This window comes from Leguminivora glycinivorella, chromosome 17 (genome assembly GCF_023078275.1).
Source record: "Leguminivora glycinivorella isolate SPB_JAAS2020 chromosome 17, LegGlyc_1.1, whole genome shotgun sequence".
Classification (NCBI taxonomy): domain Eukaryota; kingdom Metazoa; phylum Arthropoda; class Insecta; order Lepidoptera; family Tortricidae; genus Leguminivora; species Leguminivora glycinivorella.
The window spans coordinates 4,955,988-4,977,219 of NC_062987.1; the positions used below are offsets into that span (position 1 = coordinate 4,955,988).

At 38.6% G+C, this 21,232-nt stretch overlaps 2 protein-coding genes across 2 annotated transcripts in view; one reads left to right on the plus strand and one right to left on the minus strand.

Moving 5' to 3' along the window:
• LOC125235507 (semaphorin-2A-like) overlaps window positions 1-21,232 on the plus strand; it is a 782,062-nt gene that overhangs the window by 141,784 nt on the left and 619,046 nt on the right. The window lies entirely within an intron of this gene.
• LOC125235579 lies at window positions 15,810-19,612 on the minus strand. The gene is made up of 2 exons (XM_048142175.1): window positions 19,425-19,612; window positions 15,810-18,525 (listed from the first exon to the last, which is right to left on the minus strand). The coding sequence occupies exons 1-2, from the start codon at window positions 19,610-19,612 to the stop codon at window positions 15,810-15,812; spliced, it is 2,904 nt and encodes a 967-aa protein (XP_047998132.1).

Consider the following 21,232-nt stretch of genomic DNA (forward strand, 5'->3'; position numbering starts at 1 on the left):
GAATTCACCGCTTTCTTGGAAACGAAGTTCCTCGCACTGGAACCTATGAGCAGGAAAGATCGAGAATCTGCAGGATCATCATCATCGTCATCTAATAAACAACTGACATTCAAGCCCAAGGATACCTTTTCCCCGGCCTACAAACGAACATCGTCCGGTAAACCAAGTTCATTCAACTTCAATATTAATGCAATTTGCGTAGTATGCAATATAAACCATCCATTATACCAATGCAAGAAGTTTGAATTGATGTCACCGGACGAAAAATGGAAAACAGTTTCGAAACACGGAATGTGCAAAAACTGTCTCTATGTACATGAGCGCAATGTATGCAATTCTACAAAAACATGCAAAATTTGCCATGAAAGGCATAATACTTTACTACATGACGCGATAAATGAACACGCCGGTCAAATATCGCGGTCGCCGCCCGCCGCCGCTAAGCAACAACAGCGTCAGCAATATAACCGGGAATCGTCAAGTAATCACGTTGCGGACGACGATGGCGAAACTTTATTGACAACTGTACAAATACGTGTACGAACGAATGACAATGGGTATGTGACACTTCGGTGCCTTTTAGACCAAGGCTCACAGATTTCACTGATCAGTCAAGATGCTATGCACCGGCTGGGAATACCCCGCCAACAATTAAACGCATCCGTTACAGGAATCGGCAAAAGTACAAGAAAGGTTAAAGGGAAGGTCAGACTCGACTGCAAATCAATTCATGATGACTTCGCCTTCCATACCAATGCGTTAATTTTGCCGAAGCTTATTAATAACCTGCCTAGCAACTCATTTGAGAAACAAAACGATGAACATATTCAACATTTACAACTGGCTGACCCAGACTACAATATTTCGAAACCGATTGACATTTTGCTTGATGTAAGGGTCTATTCTAGAATTATAATGGGAGGTCTCGTCAGAGGATCGGACCAGCAGCCCATTGCCCAACAGACTCTTTTGGGTTGGATCATTTCCGGGGGTGTAAACGCTACCTCTCTGCAATTACGTAACTGCAACGTCATAATTAATGACCTGCGAGCAATCGCCAACTACTGGGAGCTGGAAGAACTCAGCGGCCAGGATAGCCCTGCAACTGAACAAGAACAATACTGTGAACAACTATACTCACAAACTACAAGACGGTTGCCTAATGGAAAATATGAAGTTAGGCTGCCCATGCAAGACAATTTTGAAGCTAAATTGGGTCAATCAAAATCAAAGGCTCTCGCCCAATTTCATCATCTAGAACAACGTTTGACAAGAAACCCCAAATTGGAAGAAAGCTACAAAAAGTTCATGGAAGAATACTTGGAATTGGGCCACATGGAAGAGTGTACGACTCGGCAGGAGCCCTCATGCTATCTCGCTCATCATGGGGTGCATAAGATGGACTCTACCACTACCAAATTGCGTGTGGTATTCAATGCTTCATCCCCCACAGCCTCAGGATACAGCTTAAATGATCTGATGGAATGTGGGCCCAAACTGCAACAAGATATTCAAGATCTCCTACTGAGGTGGAGAACATACAAAATCGTCTACACTGCAGACTGTGAAAAGATGTATCGGTGCATACTTATCCAGGAAGATCAACAACACCTGCAAAAGATACTGTGGAGAGACCATCCTCAAGATCTTCTAAAGGAATACAAACTCTGCACCCTGACCTACGGCATGAAAGCCGCCCCGTTCCTCGCACTAAGAACTATGGCTCAACTAGCCATCGATGACGCTGACAAATATCCCTTAGCCTCCAAGGTCATGCAGACGGATTTCTACGTTGATGACCTATTAAGTGGATGCAATAATATTGACGAAGCGCGAGAAACGCAGCAACAGCTCATTGACATGCTCCGTGGTGCTGGTATGAACCTAAGAAAATGGGCCAGCAACACACCTCAACTATTATCTAACTTATCACCTGACAAAATAAATCAATCTGCAATTGACATTACAAATGACATGAAATCAACAAAGGCGCTCGGATTACAATGGAGTCCGCTTACCGACACCTTTACGTTTCATTACAAACATAAACAATCGAACTCGGATAAATGCACAAAACGGATATTGCTATCCGAAATATCCCGAATATTTGACCCTCTCGGATGGCTTTCACCCGTAACCATCAGAGCTAAACTATTATTCCAAAAGGTTTGGCTCACCGGGACTGACTGGGATCAAGAAGTGCCACAAGATAATCAGCAAGAATGGTCCAGAATTCGTGATGACTTACTCAACATTGACAAATTGACAATACCCCGATGGATCGGAGACACCACACAGGCGCTTGCAGTCCATGGCTTTTGCGACGCTTCGGAAAAGGTCTACGCATGTGTTATCTATCTTAAATCCATCAATGACAGAGGAGAAATTACGACACGAATCATTGCTTCGAAAACGAAACTTGCACCGAAAAAGAAGCCACTGACATTGCCTAAACTGGAACTTTCGGGAGCTCTCCTATTATCTAAACTAATGGCAAAGATCCTTAAAACACTGCCAAATGCATCCATACCTATTTACGGGTGGTGTGACTCACTTGTCACATTGGGATGGTTAAAAGGAAACCCATCGCGCTGGAAGACATTTGTAGCCAATCGGGTAACCGAAATCCTTGACATTATGCCCTACACATGCTGGAGACATGTAAGCTCGCAGAATAACGCCGCAGACTGTGCGACGCGAGGCATCTCTACTACTCAGCTGACAACACACGCGCTATGGTGGGAAGGGCCTCACTTCATAAAAGGGGAAATTCCTGACAATGTTAACAAAATTGCATTACCCCAATGTGAGGCCAAACAAGAAAAGAAGACCTGTCTTGTCCTGGCAACATCTTCAACTATTGAAGATTTATTGGAAAAACACAGCTCACTGTCCCGCATAGTACGAATCATATGTTACGTATCACGTTTCATAACAAACCTACGACATCGCGTGACGTATGCGCAGCCGGCTACGTCGGGCGAACATGACTCCCTAGGCATTTTGCAAAACAAACCTATATACACGAACTACTTGACAACTAAGGAAATTGAAAATGCATACAATATTATGGCAAAAGTAGTACAGCGGCAAGAGTTTGACAAAGATATAACTGACATCGTGCTCATCAAGGAAGACTTTTTACCACCCGCGAAGTGGGCCATGGGTCGTGTGACAGACGTACATCACGGCAAGGACGGATACGTCCGTGTTGTTACGCTAAAAACAAAAGGAAGAGAAATCCAAAGACCCGTGGTCAAAATAGTTCCGTTGCCTATTCAAAAGTCAGAACAAACCAGTCCCATAGACCCGGACATGAAATCTGACTCCGTTCCACCAAAAACGCATAAACGAGCACGAGGCAATAAACAATGTTTTATAACATCGATGTTACTGTTATTAATGACATGTGTGCTACCGGCTACCGCCCAGACACTCCATATTGACAAGATACAAACCAACAACTCGCTTTATTTTGACAAAATTGCAGACATAAGGATCATACAGGATGAGTGGAAGATGGTCGCATTTTACAACATGACGACATATTGGGATAGCATATGTTCAATCGAAAAGTACATTCAACTTATAAAAACAAAATGCAACAATGACTACACATGTGCTCCAATTATTGCACAATTCGAACACGAGTTAAATGAACTGCGTCACTACAACGATTTGCTGACAAGTCACCCTAACACAAACCGCCAACGAAGAGGTCTAGCCAATGGAGTCGGCTATTTAGCTAATACCTTATTTGGCGTACTTGATGATCGATTTGCAGAAAAATATGAAAAGGATATTGACACAATTACGAAGCGAGAAGATCACATTTTCAACTTGTACAAAAACCAGACATCCATACTTGAAGCTCACAACAATATTCTCAAACGCAACGAGATTATCATGAAAAATCAATTTGACTCAATTGCAAAAACCGTCCATAATCTAATCGAAGATGTGAATCAAGCACAATCCACGAGTTTACGTTTACTGAACTCGTTCTCGCTACTTTCGTCTATGGTAGCGGCGGATGTCATCATCTCAAATTTAAGAAGAATTCAAGATACCCTAGTTGACACCGTCACTGACATATATCATGGTCGATTAAACGTGCATTTACTACCCCCGATGCAACTCCAACAACAGTTAGAACTGATATCGGGGCACATACAGGATGACCTCACCATTCCAGTTGACAACGCTGAAGACCTGTACGGGTTGCTCCATATCCACGTAAAAGTGACTCGAAAGACCTTAATAATGGAGATACGCCTACCATTATTAAACCGTGAACAGTTCGAGTTAGACGCTATTATCGACCTTCCACGCAGAAACGGAGACAACGCCCTTTACATCTCAACAGCAACGAAATACATTGCAATCAACGTCAAGAAAGACACCATAATTCCAATGACAGAAACTGACATTCACGCATGCAGCGCTCACAAAAATGATAAAATGCTCTGTCCTTTAAATCACCCTGTATACACAATGAAAGTCGGTGAATCTATTTGTGACATGCAATAGCTAAAAAACAACAGTAACAAACCTTATTGCCAAGCGACAGCCAAGAAATGCGCTGACAGGTGGATCAAATTACATGCACAAGACACCTGGCTGTATTCCTACTGCCAAGAGCACCCAATACGCGTGATATGTGATAACGGCGTATCCACTGAGACATTGATCGACACGGGTTTGGTCACAATTCCTGCAGGGTGCGCTATAAGAGGAAAATCCTTCGTCATACATTCACAACATGATTACAAGAGTCAAATGTTTGTGCAAGACTTGTACATGGAAATTCCGAAAATATCACCGATCAATGACGTAATAAGAACATCCTTACCGAAAGATGTTCCTATTTTAACAGAAGATCATAACGAAGAATTTCTTGACATAAGCCAGAAATTAACGGCCATTAAAGAAGCACATTTGGACACATTTGATAGAAATGACACCACACATTACGTCATAATCTACATTGCATTGGGAATTACTTCAACCATAACTATTATACTTGCTATCTGCAAATTGAAACGCAAGTCGACGCCTACTCAACCTGACACCCCACTGCAAGCAGTACTATCACTGACCCCTGCGGCCGCTCCTGCGACGACAAGCACGTCGGCGCCTCAGCGTGCTACGTCCTTCTCAGACATCCCAATGACGCCGTAGCAGAGACGAAAAGTTAGCTTTAGGGACTTAAATGAAGAAACATAATCATTTACCTACCTTCTTTTACAGTGTTCACTACTATTTTTATAGCATTTCTTTGTTAAATTGACATATGGTTTTTACTCATTTATTTAACGTTTATAATTTTGCATACTCTTAGGTTGCTTCTCGTTGTTTTGCTTTATAAGTGGCAGTATGTACGATCTAGCTATCGTACAGCGTAGGTATAGCATATACTGTAGCAATGTCTTTACGCAAATATGCGCACTCGCGCGACCTAGATTATTTATTCAACACGTGTAATTGCATTAAGTACAAAAATCAGTGCATTAAAGACTATGGTTAACAACAAACGTATGTGAGTTATTTATGGGTTCCTGGGATTCTGACAGTACCGTCAACTGGCGCGTACATGTACACCAAGATATTTGACAACATTAGTTTCAACAAGTGTGTAGCAGTTGCAGGGCGCTGCGTATGTGTCTCGACATGTATGAGCTTGAATTCTAAGGGCAGAGGGTTGCATGGAGTTCTTGATACTGAATGAAACATACTTTGTTTCTACATTAAGCTACGTGTACCTTTTATAGACCCAGAATATTTCAATTCTACTAATGCTCATATCGAAATTTTAAGTCGGTCTGGCGGATGGTTGGGTCCATCCGATTGGTCTGGCTGCTTACAAACGGTCTGGTTACAGGTCCCTGCGTATCATATACCAAAATCAGGCTTGAGAAAATGAGGTAAGTTAGAGTCGTTTTTTGCCAAGTTTGTCGCGTCTGGTAAAATTTATATTTATAATAAAATAAACATGTACTTACGCAGTGTAAATAAAATTCATAGCTTAAAATTAATCTTGCACCACATATAAACTTTCATTTTTTTATTTCCTTAGAAGTAAGACTTTTGAAAGTCGCTTATTACGTCAAGTATATAATATACACGTAGCTTAATGTAGAAAATTCAAGTTTTTAGCTTTTATAGACCCGGAATATTTCAATTCTACTAATGCTCATATCGAAACTTTAAGTCGGTCTGGCGGATGGTTGGGTCCATCCGATTGGTCTGGCTGCTTACAAACGGTCTAGTTACAGGTCCCTGCGTATCATACCTATATCAAAATCAGGCTTGAGAAAATGAGGTAAGTTAGAGTCGTTTTTTGCCAACTTTGTCGCGTCTGGTAAAAGTTATGGCCAGCGGAAACGGTCTGGCATTGATGATAACCAATTTCTAACAACGTGCTCTAACACATATATAAAAATCAGCCTTGAGAATTTAAGGAAAGTAAGCACTTTTTTTTTCACCTTCATCACTTGATAGCAAAAAATTGGCCGATGGGCCGAACTAGAAAATATGCACACATTAACCACCGATATGAACTCTACATTGTCCCAAAGTTTCATCCTTGAGAATTTGATTTCAATTGACAACTGACAACTCAGAAAAGTTCACATGGCGAGACAATTATAATTATGTAAGATTTTTTTGGTAAAATCTTTCAAAATCTGAATAAGCCTCTCGTTTAGCGGCATATACTGTTTGTTTTAAGTTAACGAGTCTAGCCTGAAAGGCCGGCATTCAGCAAATAGTTGAGGACCTTGTTAGCTCCGCGGATGTCTTAATACCTAGTTAAGGTATGAAAGCGAATAAGTACTGACTTTTGCTTGGAAACGCCTACACCTCGGCGGTACTTCGTATTGAAAGATCTTTTGAAAAGCTTTATAAATTAATTCTACCTCTTTAATGAACAATTATTGATAGTTCTAAAACTAAAAGGTTTTATCCGAAAACATAATAATTAAAAATTGTTAGTTCATTAGTTTTTGTAGTATAAATCTAAAAACATCTGAGTTACAATTTATATTTTTTAGGCAGATGACTTACAAATAACAAAAATGCCACGTAACTACCATACTAAACATCACGCCGCTAGATTAAAATTTTAGTAAGTAAAGCTTTACAAATCATACAGTTTTACCTATTTGATTACTACACAATCATTGTACTAAACCCATACCTTTAAACGTAAAATAATGCATAGGTAGGATACTAGTAAGGATGCACAAAAACGTTTCAAAATGTGCATATTTATCCCCTTCGGACAGTCCATTGAAACGGCCCTTGTCTTACATTCCCAACGCATGCCAAGCACTAATAAAACAACTAGTCCTCCAGTGTGAAATGAGAACTCAAGATCCTTAACAAGGATGCGTAGTATAACGAATCATTTAAATATAAAAATTTTGAGATTACCGTCAGCTTAAGACAACTTAAAATACTCGTACATATTGCATGTAAACGTAAGTCTGTAACATTGCATGTTTCGATGTAGAAATTGACAGGATTTTACAAACGCGGAAATCCTACGGCCGAAAATCCACACTCGTGATAGTTTCCAGTAGCGACCGCGGCATGCGCGCCTCAGACTATCTAGCCTATGTTACGATAGTATATACAATAACGTCAATAAGGAAAAGCTTAGTGGATCTCTAGCGCTCTTCCATACCATAAATATCTTCGTCACTTCAACAGTTGCGTTTCGCAACAGATTGAGGCATGTAGTGCACCTAATGCCACAATCGCTGCAAGAGCAGCAGGTACCGGATCTTCTTGTAAACATAGGTATGATACGTTGCAGAAAACTGCAATCAAATAACTAATAGACCCTACATATAGTGAGTATTCTGTTCCTGCCGGGGAGTATTTAAGATTGCCAGAATTCAAGGATGCGGGTAGTTTTCGGCGTCAGACGGTACGCATGCTTGTTTGCCACCGACGTAGTATAAAAAAAAACTTATTAGATCACATAACGATTTATGTTGGTCGACCAAAGCTCGACCTATGCCCGGTACCGTTTAGAATAACCACCCTTGTCTCAGTAATGGTCAGTCCTCCCTTGCGCTCATTAAATTTCCATCAAAAGGCTGCTATTCATGCGATCCGCTTGGAAAACAACTCTTTAAGTGAAATACGGGATAGTCGATACGATTCACTTGCGAGGGTATAGATAAACGGCCTATTAAGGAAGAATAAGGGTGAATCTTAAAATGTTGTCAGTTTAGACCTTAACTAAGCTAAGGTTTAATTGTAAAGTAGGAAGCGTATTCTTATTTTGTTGTGTGATGCATTAGAAAGGATAACACGATTTGACCCTGAACGGCTTTCAAATTTTGGTATTTGGTAAGCGTATTTATTATGTGCAAAATATAAGCAAGTGCTTAAGATGTTCGACTAGGAAATATAAAAGCTTCAAACCCAAAAAATTCTGAAAGTGAATAGGCAACGCAGAGCCTACGCTTATATTGCTATCCCAGCTAGCTCGAAGTGTTCTAACGCTCTTCTTTATTGGTACGACAGAGCTAGTTGCGTGTCACACATGCATATAATTTCTGAAGTATTTTTTAAAGAAATTGGAGAGCAAATCACATTTTTAGCCTCGTCTCTATTCCTCGGCATCCCTATTCACCCCATTTTACGTTAACGTCAACCACTGTCACTTTGGGCTATTCACTATTTACTTATTTTTATGAGCGTCACTATCAACTATTGTCCCAGATCTGTAAGTTCACATTTTTGACACATTTGTTTTAAAGTATGTAAAGTTGCGACGTGGCTAAGACGTATTGTTTGCCAAATCTAGCGATTACTTACGAATTGGTTGAATCGATTAGGGCCTATGTACAAGGAGGCGCTTAAACATATACGATTTCTATCAACTAACTGAAATGTAATTTGAATCGAAATGACAGACTTTGCCACAGCACTAGTTTAAAAATAAAAATAAATGATAAATGACATAATAAGTAAATCCTGCGTGATAAATTAATATCGTAAAATACTCACTAACGAAGATCCGCAAAAATGTTTAAAGTAAGCGAAATATTGTTTTTAAGTACTTGATTTTTTTAAATATTATTACAGGATTTTATTTAAAATTTCATTAGGTCCCACGAGTTTACGTTTTGTGGACGCTGTCATGTGTCAAAATGTGAACTTACAGCTCCGGGACAATAAGTATCGTCAAAATCTGTTGTGAATATTTTGCGTGGGAAATATGAACTTGTGTAGAACGCTTTTTTACCTGCCAATTTTTCTAGGTGATAGACAACCAAAACATAAAAAATGCCTCGTTGCATGATATATTTAATTGCAACAATAGGTACTTACAAAATATTATGTACACTCAAGAGCCAGATACATATTTCCTATCACAGGTAACAATGTCAGTACAAAATATGACACGCTCGGGGGGGTTGTAAGGTATTACAAATAACTTTAATAAACAAACAAATAGCGTAGTGTTTCAAACCATACATTTTCTCGGCCGAAAAATGATGGTCCATATTCCAAATCCCTACTGTTTGAATGAAATTATTATGAATTTAATTTAATACCTTACAAAGGAACAGCCACTTTTTTGCTGACAAATGTTTGCACAAATTTTATGCGAATTCAACTTGAATAAATAATATATGTACCTCGACTTGGTACTTAGTAAATTAAATGGTCCCAGCTTTATTTTATTAGGTACAATTCTTTGAAGACGAGAGTTCTTTTAAATATCTTAACGACTGTTAAAGCGCTTTCATAATTATTTGATAAGTATTAATAAACTCTCTTTCTAGACTCATTTTGTGCCTAAATACACATAGTAAATCTAGATTTTATTACACTTACGAGTAGGTACGCATTTTCGTTATGATCTCCTTCATTGATCTTAGCTTTTATTCAACACTTATTTAATTACTACATTATACGAAAATGAAGCTTCAATAGCATATATCTCTTAAATATAAAAACCCTGATTTTTGGCAATTAAATTACCTCATGAAAACGTTTTTGATGGCATTCCTTTTTCAAACCAAGCTCTGGCAAACTTCCGAACAAATGAAAGATCCTAGAATCCAAGTAGCTTCCAATGCATCCAGCGCTTCTACTCCTCGTAAGCTAAATTGTATTAGCTCTACAGGGTACCTAGCCAACGTCAGAATCGCGTACGCTTTCTGAGCGTTTCGTAGCTAGCCTTCCTTATTGCTCTTTTGTAGTGACGTGACAGAGCCAGAGTGTATTTCGATCGCCACACAGCATCAATGATTGTCATTTCGGCTAGGCCGGCAGAGGTGCGAGAAACCGTTGCATGCGTCATCTCATTAAGCAAACAGCTGTTGATTAAAGTGCTCCGGTTGCAGGCAACTTGCGAGGAAATGTTTCTATATAATTAGATTGCATTAAGAAATGGATAACTTACTTAATATATATATAAGGTCCTAATTTATTAGATGCAGATATTTTTACAGCTGATAGTACTCGGTCTCTGGAGTATATTAAACCGTGAAACATTATAGCTTTTACGATGTTTTTTTGGAGAAAACGGAAAAACAAATTTGCTACGTAAAAACACCCTGTTTATGTGATTATTAAATGAAAACTCATTGAACAGATTCTAGTACCTCTTTTACGTACCACTTAACTGTAACTGGCCACTTCAATGACATGTGCAGTTTTCCCGCCGAACCTTTACGACATTTACAACAAACAATTGTTGACATGACAGACAGTGTTATTGTGACATGTGATAATGCACATGATGATTTTTTTTAGACGAAATTATAATTAATTTTTTTGTTAGGAAAATGAAATCAAAAAAGTTACATGAAAAGATTTCTTAATTTATATTTAAAGTTAATTATTTTAATGTAAAGTATCATGTGTTAAAATATCTGCAACTAATAAATTAGGACCTTATATATTATTCCTGAGTCAAGATATAGCCTTTTGATAGGCTAACAATTAACAACAGAAAACTAAAAACAAGTAATTTACATAATATATGAAATTACTGGAATTATTTAGCTTGTCTTATGCCTTCTATATTAAATGAACAGAACTAGGTTTAATTTTTAATGGTATGATGCAGTGACGTAAATATAATGCCATACGATAAATAAATATTTGGAATTATATCTACTTAAAATACAAAAAAAGAAATCTCCTTTAGGGCCTGCGGTGCGAGAAGTCGTAAATATTAAGTATACTAGTCTCAGCGCATTCGGTATTTCTTCGGTACTTAGTGTACTGAAATTATCTAATAAAAACAGTCCACAATCTAACTGGTATCTTATTTTCATATTCATATTGGTTTATTGCAGTCATACATTATGTCTAGGGCTTATATGACTATGTTACATGGATCCGGGTAGGGTAAAGCAATTTAGTACATACTTATAACTAACACTAACTAACACTATCTTTGCGAGTGACTTCAAATTAACTGCAGTTTCATCGTTTGAAAAAATTACTTTTCGCCCATCATACACCGTACAATGTTGTCTTTTAAAGTTAAATACAAAAATTACATCTTAAATTTGCAGAAATATGTTTAATAGATCACTTGCTAGTGCCAATGCCATTATTGCCTTATATAATTTTCGCTCCATGCAACCAGTAGGTAAACTCTAATTTTATTAGTCTCAGACATAGGTTAAATAAAAAAAATAAATTAATGCTCAATGTTAATGTAATAGTAGGTCATATATCTAGTTTTAATATTTATAATCTCTTTCAAGATCTCATAAGTTTAATTTTTGTTATAAATATGTACTGACGCGATCGCTTGGACAGGTCTCCACGGAAGACCACCGTCAAGTTACCTGGTAGGTAACTTGACAAAATGCTGAGGGGAGACCTTTGCAGTGACGTTAATATAATGCCTATTAATGTGTATCATAGACGTAAGGAATATTGTTAACGTTCTTTCTTTCTATTGTAACAGATTCTGACAGCTATGTAAGTCTGACAGGTGTGAGACCAATCTACCACCACAGGTGTGATACTGGATAACCCTTCACTATCACGCATTACAGCCAGCACTTGCCGTGCCATTAGCGGCATTAGTGGCATCTGCATACAAGTTTATGTCTCAACTAAAACATTGCTTACACAGTTTATGTATCAGTACTTTGACTTACCTTAAGTCTAGCGCGTAGCGGACCCAAGTTTAAAGAATATTCACATAAAGCTTTTCAAACAGAAAATTAAATTAAGCGACTTTTTTTCAAACAATAACGTCATTATTCTAGATCCGTATCGTAAGGCGCCTAAGATGACCCGGTTCTTAAGCTTTTCCACTCTCAAAATTACTTTTGTAAGTGTACTAATCAAGTTCTAATAAAAGTGCACATGAGCAAGCGATCACTAAACGATACTATGTCAATTTTGATTCCACAGCTCCTCCTGATTACGACATATTTTAATAATTCATTCGTTACCATCTCGCGATGTTACCCGCTAGGCTAGGATCTCGTAGCATCACTGACGCTGAATTCGTTAACAAGCGTCAGTATTAGGTCATTAAATGACTTCAATGACCTAATACTGTCGCTTGCGGTATTTCCTGGCCGATGTGACGTCCCAACCTACATGAAAAGGGCGGGCCGTACCTTAAATGCCGGCAACACACACCCTCTTTTATTTAGTCGACCTGGTGGTAATCACTTGCCAGCGATTTGCCTGCCAGTTAGACTATTTTTTTATTCGTCGGCCTGTTGTGTCTCACTGTTGTTCAAACGCTCGCCTCACTTTCTTCCATGGGTCCCGATCTATGGCAATGTCTGGCCAACCTTTTCGAAATAACTCAAGACCGTGTGCACCTTCATGGAGGTCTGGTCTCTTAATAAACTTATTTCAAAATAGTTATAAAATATATGCTATAAAATTTTCGAATGCGGTCCCAGATATGTTTTTAAGAGAATATACTGATCACATACGCTGTTACTTCGTCTCCATAAAATACGGCTCATATATGTTGCATGCAATATTACGTCATTTTTATGCGTCGACGTTTCGCCGTATACGACCGGCACCTCATAAACTCGGGTTCCCAGGCAAATATAATTCACTGCGTCTGATATTTAAACACGGTTATTCTCGAATCGTAAATTCGAAGTGTTATTGCTAGTAATTTATGTCGCAAGTGGCAGAGACGAGAGGAAAAATATTTTGAAATTTTTTCTACGGGAAATAATGGCGTAAAATTAAAATTTTAATTTATCTTCAACGTTCGAGAAAAGTGTTGTCTCCATGCTTTCAGAGGAGACTGGTTTAAGTCATAACGATATCATAATTTGTTTTTTTTTTAACCCCTTATCTATTTGGTAAGAGTGGCACTGAAAACTTAGTTTTTTTATATAGTGTTTTTTTTTTCGTTAAATTCGGCAAGTAGTTAGGTTCATTATTAGAAGCCCCGGTAATACACTTTTAGTTATTTTTAGGGTTCCGTACCTCAAAAAGGAAAAACGGAACCCTTATAGGATCACTCGTGTGTCTGTCTGTCCGTCTGTCACAGCCAATTTTCTCCAAAACTACCAAACCATTTAACTTGAAATTTGGCACACATATGTAAACTCAAAGACGGTCATGTAATTTAAATTAAGAAAATTCAATTATCGGGGCCACTTTTGGGGGGTAAAAGTGAAAATTAAATATCAAAGTTTCTAGAACTATATTGTGTTACATATCAAATGAAAGAGCTTTTTATAAGTATTTCAAAAATATATTTTTTAATATTTTTTTAATAAATTAATGACCATTCCCCCCCTTATCTCCGAAACTACCTACTAAGCGTAAAATTTTCAAAAAAATACTCGAGATAGTTTTTAATCTATAGATTACAGGAAAACCTATTAGAAATCTACAGTAAAGCGCAAGTCGGACTGAAAAGAAAAAAACTCAAATTTCGAATTTCACTCACTGCAGCTGCAAGGAGTTAACCAAATCTCTTGAAAATATTACATCTCATTTCTGTTTCGTTTTGTTCAAAATATCGATTATTCGTAAAAATGACAAGTTCCTACTAAAAACGAGGCGCTTCTTGTAGTGTACGGAACCCTTGCAACGTGAGTACAACTCGCACCTGGCCGGTTTTTTTTCACTAACCTATAATGGTGGTCCCACTACTTGGCAAAGAAAGGCCTCTTAACATCCATAAGATAAAGAAAATCATTAAAAACAGCTTTTATAATCATTCTGTATACACATTTTGGGTTTCTTTGTGATACATTACATACCTATACATACATACATACATACTCTGAAACTAGGCGAAATCCAGAAAAGTTAACCGTGTATACCGTGTACTGTGTCGAGTTAAAGTACATCAAAACCATATCAAAATTCTAAATCAGAATCAACCTCAGGGTTGAATAATTTTAAACCAAACTATTAAACTTTTGTTTGCAATAGATATTGAATAGGTAAACAACGTTACTGCATATTTCCGATAACACATTTAGCGGCGTTGATGGAGTTAAGCCACAGACCACCTCACCTACTAGACGAGACGGGGCATGCAAGCCAGCCTCAACGTCACCTTACGAGTACATGATCTCCCGTAGTAATTTAGTTCGGGAACGCAACTGATTCAGTTGTGTCAACGTTTATAACCAGCTCTCGTATAATTTTGGAATATTAAAAAAATATAAGTTTTAAGGTTAAGCCTTGGATATAATAAAAAAATAATAAGTAAATATTAAAGGACATTCTTACACAGATTGGCTGTCGCACGGAACGCTCAAGAAGGCTTGTGTTGTGGTTTCCCGGACAACCATATACTATAATAATGATGTAAGATGCTCCTGTGTGCGTAGCCGGATGAACAAACGCTCACGAAACGCTCATGTTCCTTCGATCAAAGCTCATTTTTGAATGTAGGAGTAGGTCACAAGTAAAAACACATGTTTCCTCGATGCAGATGTAATTGCAACTGATTAATATTCTACTATGGCTACATACATATGTATAGATACGTTTAGACATGCCGGCCGCCAAAACGAACAGTTTTCAATAAATTTAACATTTTTAAAAAAGAAGCATGCACAGTAATTTAGGTACAAATTTTATCAAGATGTTTCATACTGTCACATATTCACTATTTATCACACTTTAATCAAATTATCAACTTTTCCGTACATGCACAATCAATTCACTCACTTCACATAATATTGTTCATTCAGTTTCTTTAGGAAGCAATATCAGTTTTGACAAAGGCCTTTTAAGTTGGTGGTCTCCCTTGCACTGTACAGTGACCACTCTTACCAGGTTGTCTGCTCCAGGATGAAGATACTTGACCCTCCCTAGTAACCATTTAGTAGGTGGCGTAATTTCATCCTTTATGACTACTAAATCTCCAATGCATGGTGCTGGTGTGGCAACCTTCCACTTATACCTTTGTTGCAGCGTGTTAAGATATTCGTTTTGCCATTGACGCCAAAAGGTTTGTGTCATCTTCTGCACCAGCTGCCATCTGGTAAGTATATGTACCTTTTTCTGCTCGTAATTTAAGTCTGGAACACTGAGCAAGGGTTCACCCACTAAGAAATGTCCCGGTGTTAGTGGGACGCCTGTAGCATTGTCTATTTCGCAAAGAGGCCGACTGTTTAGACATGCCTCGACCTGGGTCAATAAAGTCGCCAATTCCTCGTATGTCAGCTTAGTATCCTTAGTTACTCTGGCTAAATGTCGCTTGGCAGACTGAATTCCCGCTTCCCACAGGCCTCCGTATGACGGCATTCTTGGGGGTATGAAGTGCCAAGTTGTCCCTTCAGTAGCTAGTATTTCTGCCACTTCGCTGGCTAAATTCTTTTTCCAGATTCAAACATGTATTTCAACTCTTTGGCAGAGCCAATAAAATTGGTACCATTATCGCTCCAAACATCTTTACAGTGGCCTCTGCGTGCAACAAATCTTCTAAAGGCAGCTATGAAAGCTTGTGTAGTCAAATCTGACACGGCCTCCAGATGAATAGCTTTCGTAGCCATGCATACGAACAAACAAATGTAACCCTTCGTCGCATGGTGCCCACGGCCTTTAGAAGTTCTTATTAAAATAGGCCCAGCATAGTCAACGCCGCTATTTATAAAAGGCCGGTTTTGGTTAACTCTGACTGCGGGCAGTTGGCCCATGAACTGATTCTTGACCTTAGCCTTGTCTACTATACAGGTCTTGCAATCGTGTATGCATTTTCGAACTGATGATTTTAAGCCCATAACCCAATATTTCGTTTTCACATAAGTCATCATTAACTGATTCCAACCATGGAGTGTTCTTGTGTGGGCCTCTTTAACGATTAATTTGGTGATGTGTTGGTTGCGTGGAATAATTATTGGGTGTTTGGTATCTTCGGGCAATGAGGCATTTTGAAGACGTCCCCCCACTCTTAACAAACCTTTCTCGTCTAAGAATGGTGCAAGTGTGATTAAGGTACTTCTTTTTTTAACTCTTCCATCTTTTTTCAAATCTTCTATATCTTTTCCATATATTAAATTTTGATAGAACTTTATACATTCTTCTTCAATTTTATCCATTTCTCTGACTGTTAAGTGCTTACTTTTTTCCTGTTCTCTTTTTCGGTCAGTCAACATTCTCCTACAGTAAGCTAGCACTCTTTTCATTCGTGACATTGTTGAAAACCTCTTCCATATAGGCTTTTCTTCTACATATAAATGGTGAGTGGTTTTTGATTCTAATTCTGTTTGCACAACTTCTGTCTTTTGGTATTCTTGGTCTCTTTTAAGCCATTCTGGCCCACTCCACCACAGGTCTTGTGAAGATAATTCGTGCGCTGTGATTCCTCTTGTCGCGATGTCAGCAGGATTGTCAGCAGATTGCACATGTCTCCAACGATCATTATCTATTAATCGTGTAATATCTGCTGTCCTATTCGCTATAAATGTTTTCCAACGGCAAGGTTGAGATTGCAACCAAGCCAGTACAACCATTGAGTCTGTCCAAACGAATATTTTGTTTTTAGGAATCTTCAGAAGTTCTGCGACGTCATTGATCAATTCTGCTAATAAGGCTGCGGCGCAAAGCTCTAATTTTGGAACAGAAAGTTGTTTCAGGGGTGCGACTTTACTTCTTGATGCAATTATAGATATATATACAGTCCCACCTCTAACGACCTTCAGATACGTCACGGCTGCATATGCTTGAGTGGATGCATCCGAAAATCCGTGCAGCTCAACTTTATCATCTTCTCGTGTCATGTTTAACCAGCGTTGAATCTTGATGTTTTGTAAGTTTATTAGATCTTTCCTATAGCGTATCCACTCATCTGCCAGATCTGATTGTAATTCATCGTCCCAACTTAGATGACTCAACCATAACTTTTGAATAAAAACTTTAGCGGTTATAATTACAGGCGCTAGCCACCCAAAGGGATCGAACAGGCGCGCAACATCAGAAAGTATAGACCTTTTGGTTATGGGACTTCTCATCTCAGGTAAGTTTACTGTAATATCAAATGTATCATCGTGTCTATTCCAGGTCAAACCAAGTATCTTTATTATTTTGTCCATCTTGATTTCCAGTGTGTCTCTTGTACTGTTGTCTTCTTTCAAATATTCTAGAACTTCATCTGAATTGCTCGACCATTTCTGCATTTTGAATCCTCCTCTTTTCAATATTTCTTTAATTTCTTTGCACATTTTCTTTGTTTCTTCTACGCTTTCATTTCCTACCATTAGATCATCCATGTAAAATGACTTCTTTATTACAGGTGCAGTTTCTGGAAATGTGTGTTCTTCATCGTCGGCCAATTGGTTTAATGTGCGGACTGCTAGGAATGGAGCTGCCGCGGTCCCAAAGGTCACAGTTGTTAATTCATAGCTCTCGAATTCATCTTCTGGTCTATCTCGCCAGATAATGCGTTGTAGGTTTATGTGTTCGTTTGTCATGTTTATCATCCTATACATTTTCACGATATCTCCTACGACGCAAATCTTGTGTGTTCGCCAAACTATTATTAAGCTCCGAAGGTCGGGTTGTAAAACCGCTCCCACCATCATGGTGTCATTCAAAGAGTGACCACGTGAGCCTTTGGCAGAGGCGTCATAAACTATGCGCACTTTACTAGTGTCTTTGTCCTCTCTAATTACAGCAAAGTGAGCCAGATACAGCGCATTGTCATCGTCTTGTTTTTCTGATCTTCTTAAATGTCCCATGTCCTTGTACTCGTCTATAACTTTTGTGTATTCCTTCTTTAACTTGTTGTCTTTAAGGAATTTTCGTTCCAGGCCCTTAAATCGATTGATAGCTTGTTGTTTCGTGTCACCACATAAATTAACTGTTTCTTTAACGTTTTGTTTCAATGGCAAATGTACCGTGTATCTTCCGTTTTCTTCTCTTTTATATGTTTTTTTGTATATCTCTTCACACTGTTCTTCTTCTTTTGTAAGTATTTTCTTTATCTTGTACGCCTCGGTTTCTATCGGTCTTCGGCCACCATTCTTGTTATATGTAATGTCGTTACATTGTGTTGGTCGCTCTGAGCTTCTATTTCTTTCCGCCCTGTTAATATCCACCCTAAAGTAGTTTTTTGGGCTACTATCCCATGATCCATTTTCACTAAACCTTCTTGAATAATCTGACAGTAGATTTCTGCGCCAAGCAACATATCTACCTTGCTAGGTGTGTCGTATGAAGGGTCAGCCAATTGCAAGGTTTCAATGACCTGAGAGTCTATTGAAATAGATTTAGAGGGCAAATATGTGGATACTGATTTTAATACGTAAGCTGAAACTCGAACAGCTTTTTCACTTTCGTATCTTGATGCAATCGTAATGTCGACCATGTGCTTAAGGTTTATTTGTGTGCTTTCTTCAAGTCCTGAAACTACTCCATTGATATTGGTTCTTGGCAAACCCAGTAATTGAACCACTCGCTCTGATACAAAAGAAGCTTCTGAGCACGGGTCGATTAACGCACGCAGTATGTGTATACCACCATCGCTTGACTTCACTGCTACTTGTGCTGTGGCCAGTAACATTTTGCCTCTCGATTGTTGTTTAGAAACGTGTAAAGTTGTAAGTTTTGTGTCAGGTTCCGCTTCTGATTGTTGTTGTGTAGCAGCTACTTCGTCGTTAGTTTCTCTCGTTTGATGCAGAAGAGAATGGTGTCTTTTTCTACAGATCCGGCACGACGTCTTCTGTTTGCATCGAATGACATTATGATACGGAATGAGACAGTTGTAACACAAACGATTCTTTTTTACAAAATCCTGTCGGTCTTCGACTGACTGTTTGGTAAATTCTTTGCAGTTAAATATGTAGTGTTCGCCTCTGCAATATGTACATACAGGCTGCGAAGTTACGTTAGCGTGTGCACATTGAAACACACTCTCTTCATCTTCTTGTTCGACAACATGAAATGTTTTCGTAGTTTGTGGTTTATCGCGTGTAGGTACTGACACTGCTGCGGCCATTTCCAATGTGCGGAACTTAGCCACCAGAAACTTCTGTAACTCTTCCCATTTAGGCATGTCTTCTGAGCTGTCCTTGTGTACAGATTGTTCCCAGTCTTTGACTGACTCAGTGTCTAACTTCTGTACAACGAGAAAGATAACTATCGGATCCCAAGAATCCGTGTTTATGTTCATATTGTTTAAGCTGTTGATACATTCCATAGTAGTATCAAGTAAACTTTTTATTTGATTTGCAGACTGTGTTTGAATCTTCTTCTGGCCAAACAATTTCTTCAATACGGAATTAACAATCATCTTCTTGTTTCCGAAACGATTTTTTAGTAACTCCCAAGCTTGTGAGTAATTATTCTCTGTTATTTGTACATGTCGCAATAACGTTTCTGCTTCCCCAGAGACACTTGTTTTTAAATAATGTAATTTTTGTACACTTGTTAATTTTGTGTTGTGCACGAGGGCTGTGAATAAATCTTGGTATGTAGGCCAATCTTCATATTTTCCTGAGAAAGTCGGCAGCTGTATTTTTGGCAGATTTACAAACGGCAATGGCCCATCGTGAAACGATGACGTTGACATGGTAGATAACTCCAATGACTTTTTTTCTGATTCCCATTTAGTCAATAAGTCTGTTAAGTCGGCTTGTAAACATAGGTAAAGGTCTTCGACAGTGTAGTAATCTTCATTAAGAAAATACTGGATATCTCCTCGTTGTTCCCGCGGTGTGCAATGCATGAGGTTATTATGTGCTTGTTTAAACATATCCCAATAATCTTCAAGTATTTTAATCCTTTGTTTAACATAACCTTCGGTTAGCCTTTGTTTGGGACACTTCTTTATGTTTGTTTGTGTTTTTTGTATCATGCCGGCCACATCTTCTAACTTGGTAATTAATTGAGTTTGTTCAGGAGTTACTGGAGGCATTTTGGTTCGTTATTTACACTTATTTGTTCACTTTAAAGTCAATCCGGTAATTTTCAATACGTTTCAAAGTCAATAGTTCACACACGAAGTAATGATAACACCAAATAACTTGTAAATCACACTTGCAATCACTTTCCTGTTCATTATAAATCAATGATTATTTAAATTGCTTAATTGTTCACTAAACGACGTAAACAACTCCGCTTATCTCTTAAAGAATGCGCTCCCTATTGTATTCGCTGGCCGGCCGACAGCACCACTCCCGCCCTTGATGCGGTTCGAATTAGGACCATATGTTCCTTCGATCAAAGCTCATTTTTGAATGTAGGAGTAGGTCACAAGTAAAAACACATGTTTCCTCGATGCAGATGTAATTGCAACTGATTAATATTCTACTATGGCTACATACATATGTATAGATACGTTTAGACAGCTCATGATAATATCTCTTTCGTAGTAGCTATCTATCTTTATCGCTCTTGCGTGTTGGCGCTACAGGACCAGACTACATTTCTGCGGCGTTTCGCATCCCAGAAATTTAACGGCATTCGGCTACCGGGCCTGAATTTCGCTGCTCAAATCATGGTAGGTATTGTAAAGGTGGTTTTCCACCGGCAGGGCGTGAATGGGCAGAGCGGGGAGGGAATTGAAATTTGTATGGCAAATTTTCAATTCTCGCCCAGCGCATCTTCGGTGGAAATAGTAGACTAGGATGTGCGGGACTTTAATTGAGATATTTGTTAGTGTAAAAATGAACTGTATTGCTTTCGTTTTAAAGTATAAATTAACTCTGATGGTAGTTATCCACCGGCAGGGCGAGACGAAAAGTGGCATAGCGTGGAGAGGAGTGGATTGGCGTGGATGTGCGGGACGTGA

Bases quoted from the DNA above. Each gene is read 5' to 3' on its own strand.
- LOC125235579 (XM_048142175.1), bottom strand. From the start codon at position 19,612: ATGAACATAAACACGGATTCTTGGGATCCGATAGTTATCTTTCTCGTT. The intron at 18,526-19,424 runs GTCAGTACCTAC...GGATATTAACAG, and splicing joins TTGGAAATGGCCGCAGCAGT to GGCGGAAAGAAATAGAAGCT.